This window comes from Mytilus edulis, chromosome 3, assembly GCF_963676685.1.
Source record: "Mytilus edulis chromosome 3, xbMytEdul2.2, whole genome shotgun sequence".
In the NCBI taxonomy this organism is placed as follows: Eukaryota; Metazoa; Mollusca; class Bivalvia; order Mytilida; family Mytilidae; genus Mytilus; species Mytilus edulis.
In genome coordinates this window covers 9,660,835-9,667,605 of record NC_092346.1, presented here as the reverse complement: position 1 = coordinate 9,667,605, position 6,771 = coordinate 9,660,835, and the positions used below count along the sequence as shown (strand labels likewise).

General features: G+C 32.4%; 1 protein-coding gene across 1 annotated transcript in view; it reads left to right on the top strand.

Annotated features, from left to right (window-relative positions):
- Window positions 1-1,028: 1,028 nt before the first annotated feature.
- Window positions 1,029-6,771, top strand: part of LOC139515754 (protein jagged-1-like) — a 59,351-nt gene continuing 53,608 nt past the window's right edge. The window contains exon 1 of the mRNA XM_071305435.1: window positions 1,029-2,356. Within this exon, the coding sequence (XP_071161536.1) occupies window positions 1,901-2,356 (456 nt within the window). The 5' untranslated portion in view covers window positions 1,029-1,900. The remainder of the gene's footprint in view (window positions 2,357-6,771) is intronic.

Here is a 6,771-nt window from a genome sequence, read left to right as displayed (position 1 = left end):
TTTTACGTAAACAACAATATGAATATTGCAGGAAGTTTACAACATTTCAATTGTAATACAATCTTTATTATTCATTAACTGAAGATTTAACTGCAATAAACACCTCAGCTGAATTATAATTATTTAAAATCTGATTTTAACAATCCTTCTACGCAGTACTATCATTTTGTTAAGAACATTGAATTTCTTATCATAATTAATATTCATTAGTTTATTATAATATTTTATACCATTCTTTAGGTTGAATGTAAGATCTAGGACCCTTAATTTTCTTCTTTTAAAGCTTTTCTAAATAGGTATCCGATATGAGGATTACAAGGTAAGGAATATATTAGAATTATCATTAGCACCGAAATATTAGCAATATCAGTGAGAGGTTTGGCTAGCTATAAAACCCGGTTAAATCCACCATTTACTACAAAAAGAAATGGCAGTTGTTTTCCATTCTTTTGATGCGTTTGAGCTTTTTATTTTGTCATTTGATAAGTGACTTTCCGTTCTGAATTTTCCTTGTTGGAGTTCGGTATTAAGGTCTTTTCTCTACGTGAGGAAATATCTTATAGTTTTTCTTTTCTGATTTTGTCACTACAAAGGTGCTTTTCGTTCTGAATTTTCCTTGAGGTTCGGTTATTTTGTTAATACTTTTATTCTACACCATTGTAATTGGCTTATAAATCAACGAAATCGGTACAAATGGTGACCTGATTAATATACCATTTATGGCTCTGTATACACGAAATGGTAAAATGTCATTGACAAATATTAACGGATATGTCATTCAAATTCTAAAATAGAAGATTGGGTGTAATATTTGCAATATGATCCAATATATTTAAACGAAAAACATTACTTGATGCATGAGCAGTTTTATTTAATCTTAAATTTTTATTTTATTTTTTTGCTGTTGAGTTGCATAAAGGTTAATGCACTGTTAGGTGTTTTAATCAGACAAAACGTCAAATGAATCGCATATGTTCGCTCTCGTTGAATTATATTGTATATATATTACATGAATTTATTTAAACATCATTATCGTTGAAGCATGAAATGTATTACAGGTATAATTTCAGGTGCATTAAATGTTATATTAATAAAGATAGTAAGATTCTGAGCATGACAAATTTCTTCAGGTGTACAAGGAGTTTTTCCCACGATCGAAAGAAAAATTCTTTAACATTAAAAGGAACAATCAAAATGTTTGTCGTGTGCTTTTGAAATTATTTAACAAGTGATAAAGTTCGAATAGCTACATGTCAGTCACGGATAGTATATCGCTCGTTTCGATCTTTAAAATCATTTCCAATGACCTGCCGTATCAAGAAGATGCAGCCGGTGATTAAGTGAAACATATGTGATCTTTTCAATAGAAAAAAAATTATAATATTGATAATAATTTCTTTAAATGAGCCTTTATTTTGTGACATTGTGTGGTTTTCAATCAATATACCGATGTATTTCTGAAAAAATCATTGGATACCGCCTTGTGTGCTAATTCATATCATTACAACTGGATATGTCCGAGTCGTGCAGTCGCGCGAACAACGCGTGCCAAGAAAAATCTATACTTAGGTTTAGATTACTATAAATACTACGATTTTACTACGAGATCTTGATTGTAGTAAATATGTGAAACTTTTGATAAAAATTCTACAATATGTGTAACACATGGTGATAGTAGATAAAACGTCACCGGGACAGTTTGTAAAAAGAGTTTTGTTGTTGGACACAACCTAAAATGTTGACAGATTTAATTTTAAATTATACTTTCAACAGTTAAATACAAGGTAATGATTGACGAGGGATACTGTTGATTTATTTTGCATAAAAACCATATACTTAATGGAACTGAGATACGGAAACTTCAAACGGACAGGCTTTCCAACAGCATTAGTTTGTAGGAATGGTTTTCGAAGATTTTTGTGGATATGTGCTTGTATTACATCCGAGTGCAACTTTGCTAACAGTCTTAATGGTTTGTAAAACAAATACATGTATGCAATCCATTTATAAGTTTAGAAATATGTTCCTCTTCTATTTGAACATTGTGCTTGTTATTTTAGAATATGTACAAGGATCGGGCTATTTTGAAATACAAATAATAACAATTCACAACCCCCGCGGGGAAGTAATGGAGGGTGAGTGTTGTGACGGGGTCAGAGACGGAAACAATAGGTGCGTTAAGGAATGTAACACAATGTTTCGTGTGTGTTTAAAGGAATACCAAAGTGTTATAACTTTTGATGGAAAATGTACTTTTGGAAATATAACGAGTTCTGTATTTGGCGGGAATTCATTCACATATCCGATAGGGAGTAACAATAGCAGACTAAAGCTACATTTCGAGTTTGCTTGGACGGTAAGTTTAATATATTTATGGTCATTAATGTAGATATACATACCACAAAACCTGTTATAATGGTCTCCAAACGTATGCAATATTTTTGTGCAATGTACCCCAAAACCAATGTTTTTATTTATATACTTCAACCAGCATGTGACACTGTGTAACCGAAAACTTCTGGAATTGCTATAATGCCGTAGATTATCATATAAACCATCGTTTTAATATGAGTCTATTAATTTTAACTGTCCATGCATGCTTATTGGGTCCTGGTTCTATATGTATTTTGTTTTTTTGTTTTTTGACTGGAAGAAACATGTCGACGAGAGGGCAACTTGATGCTAACTGTCGAGATAAATTTGTTATTGTTTATATCCCTTTTTATTATATAGCTCTTCGTGTGTTAAGATCTAGGTTAGGGTAGTAATTCATACTTGCTTCGTTTTCAATTATAAGGGTACGATCGTTCTTTATGAAGGTAAAATGAATGATAATATGAAGCTTTAAATTTTAATGAACTTTTGACATGATGGGGATTACATTTTTCCATATCGCCAATCCATAACACCATATGACGCCAACTAGTCAAAGACATCACTTGCATACTCACGAATTCCATCACAGCAGAGGCACAATGAATGAGTGTGCTAAATACTCTCAGGCTTAATATCGTCATTATTTTCATTAAACTAAACTATGCTCATATTTTGTTTTTATTCTAATATTATCTAAATAAATCAGGATTCATAATATTGATATAGAATATTTATAATAATATTTTCATACTAGCATAACTGAACTGGATCATAATTGATAATATTGAAATAGAATATTTTGAAATGGACATTTTCCAACCCACAAAATTCAATTCATTGCGACAAATGAAGTAACCGTGGGAAAGTGACTAAGATCGTCAGGTAAACCTTTTAAAGTTGTAAGTAAGGAGTACCGGTGTACACTTTCAAATGATAATAGGTTTCTAAATGGGTGAACGCTAGCCATAGGAGTTAAATGTAGTACAAACAATAGTATAATACAGGGGGTACGACAGTCAGACTGCTATCATTACTAACAAATCATTTCTATTTCAATGAATGACAGTTCAATTCTTAAATTGCTTTAATATCCTATAATAACCAATACAGATGGCCTTGGTCTGACATGGTTTTGGTATTAGAGAACATTCAAGTACACGATGGGCGTTTTCTTACTTTATAAAACATTTAATTTTTTCTCCCATATAAATATTATATGTTATTAATAAGGACTTCAAAATTTGTTTCCTTATTGATAAAACATCTTTTCCATCGGTTTAAGTTTGTAACCCGTTTTCTTTCAATCGATTTATGACTTTTGAACACCGGTATATTACTATTGCCTATTTTTAGTTATAGTTATTGACCAAGCAAGTCGGTATATACGATTTAATTTGCACGGCTTGGGTGACCCTTATTAACCCGAACGACGTAGGAGTTCGGGTTAAAATTAAGGGTCACACGAGCCGTGCAAATTAAATCGAATATACCGATTTGATTGGCCAATAACTGTTTTAACACATGACGTCATCAATTGAGCGTTGTAGAAATGTGGACGATTTCCGCAATCCACGGATCCTAGGAAAGTTTCTTGTAGGTTAAAGAAAGGGGGAAATATGACTTTGGAAAGTTTTAAATTAAATGTTTATTATACTAAGACTGATTCTAAAATTGCGATTTGATGCTAGACATTTTTTTATCGTTTCTGTTAAATTTATTCCCAATTTTTATTTAATTATAAGACTTTGACAAATTGTGAACTTTCAAATCGGTGTATGAAAAAAATCATAACTGAAAGGCCGATGTTATTGAGTTTGGATTATTTTAAAAATTGCTTTTGAATTTCTTTCCCTCAATGATATGCTTAGAGAAATATGAACCGAGGAAGATGTTATATTAACTAAATTTTAAATGTTAGATAAACAGAAACTACGTTTCTCTTTCCAATCTTTTACAACCCAACCCCACAAATTTCTACTTCTACTGCATTAAATTTTAAGGCATTTCCATCTAAATGAAGTCTGATTGATCTCCAGCTAATCCCCCCTGTTTTGAAACAAACTTAAATATGATCCAGCCGATCCTCATTAAATTCGATCCAGAAATAGTCACTTTATAGGAACCAAAAAGTCGTTATAAATTCCGTTGAATCTAAGACTAATCCAAATCAGATAAAAATTTCTGTAATTCGGATATTCTTAGATACATTTGTTTTTGGCAGAAATTACCTAAAATTGTTTTAACTTTAAAACACTAATTAAGAAAGTTTACGTTGTACACTAAATATGATGAAATATTTTATGTCCCAACTTAGATGAAAAAAAGGAATGAGAAAACTTTTCTTTTTTCCTATTTTGAAACTAAGATGTTTGTACAAAGTTCAACTGTGTCGTAATTTCAGGGTAGATGTCGGATTTTGGGGTGGGGGTGATGGTAAGTCGTTCACCCTTGGATTGGACAAAGTATCGTGTTTTAGTATAAAGTCGTCAATATTGTTTTTAGTCTCGCTACACTCGGTGATAATTTTTTTTAATTTTATAGAATCATACCCCTTTCAAAATCTAGGAACCGCCCCTAAAGGTAAAAATAGATTTGAACTGTGCAGTATATCTGAGGTAGTTAATGCACACTTTTGCTGTGCATTATCCAGATTATTGCACAGTGAGAGCAAAGAGATTTTACCCATGTCATGTGTTAATCCTATATTAAGGACTGCGAAAAAAAATAATGGCTAAAACTGACTAAAATCAAGGTTGTGTTACGGGTGTTATACGCTTGCAGACATTTGGAAATATATCGTATATAGACATGAATCAGCAAAACTATATTTTTCCATCTCTGATAATTCAGGCACTAACCATTTTAGAAGTGATGAGGAATGGAGGTTTTTTATTCTCTAAAATTAAAACTGGGTACTGTATACGGATTATTACCAAGTGGAAAAAAAGACGAATAAACGAACAATAGTACACAAAACACAACATGGAAAAATAAAGACTGAGCAACACGAACCCCACCAAACACTGGGATGATCGCATGTGCTCCGGAAGGGTAAGCAGATCTTGCTCCACATGTTGCACCCGTCAGCAAAATTAGTGAACGGATTGCCCGAACTGCCAGAATCTAAAGGACTATGGGTAATTTCATTGTTCGTACCCCAAAATAAAAATAACGTCACGTCATTGGTTGAATTTCCATTGTTTAGGACGTTTTTAACCAATCACTACGTTTTGGTGTACACTTTTGAAAATATTACCCAGAATGCATTAGATTCTGAAACGGCGAATTGATACACCTGCGGTTTTCCGTCGCTAGTGGTGGACGAACAGGTGGCAATATACGTATCAAACTAAAATACCATAAACTCTCATTTCATTAGTCTAATAATAAATATCATTATGTATATATGCACCTGCTTATCTTATATTATAAAATCAAATTACTGAAATGAGATTTCGTCGAATAAAAGGTGTTCGTCAGATTTAATAAATGCTTGACACAATTAAGTGACTTTTCTCATTTGTACCATGTGATGTAAGATGTCAATATGAGTCTAAACAGTTCAAAATATCATTTGGTAATAAACATTCAGATAAGCAGTAAACATTAAATTTAATGACTTATCCTGGTTTTCTTTGAATATGAAAAGTCATTATAGGCAGATCAGTTTTCCAATGTACTCGTAGGATTTTTTTAAAAATTTTACGTATTACCTACACGATATAAGGTTATGTTCTCGAAATTAACCAAAAATGTCCCTTACAAATGGTCAGGCAACTTTTGTGTTTGTAGTATGAAGGCAGGAAATACAACTTTCTTTGCTGGCCTGATCTGAGTTGGAAAACACTCAGGGGACTGCAGATAAAGTCTTAAACTTTACCAAATCTGAATAAAGACTTATTCAGACAGAATTGACCCGAGATGGTTTAAATTGTTTAAGCCTACTATGGGTCAGAACTCCCGATTTACTTTTCAATGCTCCAAAGATGTGGCTTAAAATTTGGTTTTGCTCCACAGATTTAGCTCTTTGTGTTTCTAATGAAGACTTATCCAAAATCGGACTCGTTCGTTATACGTGTACATTGATTAACAAAACTGGCACCATTGCTGATGAACTATTTATTTCCCGATGGTATAATCAACTATCGGTATCACTATTTGTTTTGTAAGTACTCATAGGATAAATTGAAGGAGAACTAAAGGTTTAAACTACCTCAGGCAATGATTAAGTTTGCCTTGGTTTTGGAAATTCTTTTCTGTTCCTTTTAGTTATGGATAGAACCATTAAATTTGTTTTGTTTACCGCCCCATATCGTATGCTAACAAATAGGAACATTGAATTACTATAACACTGGGTCGTTATCACCGATTGTGTTATGTTATTTCCGTCTCATG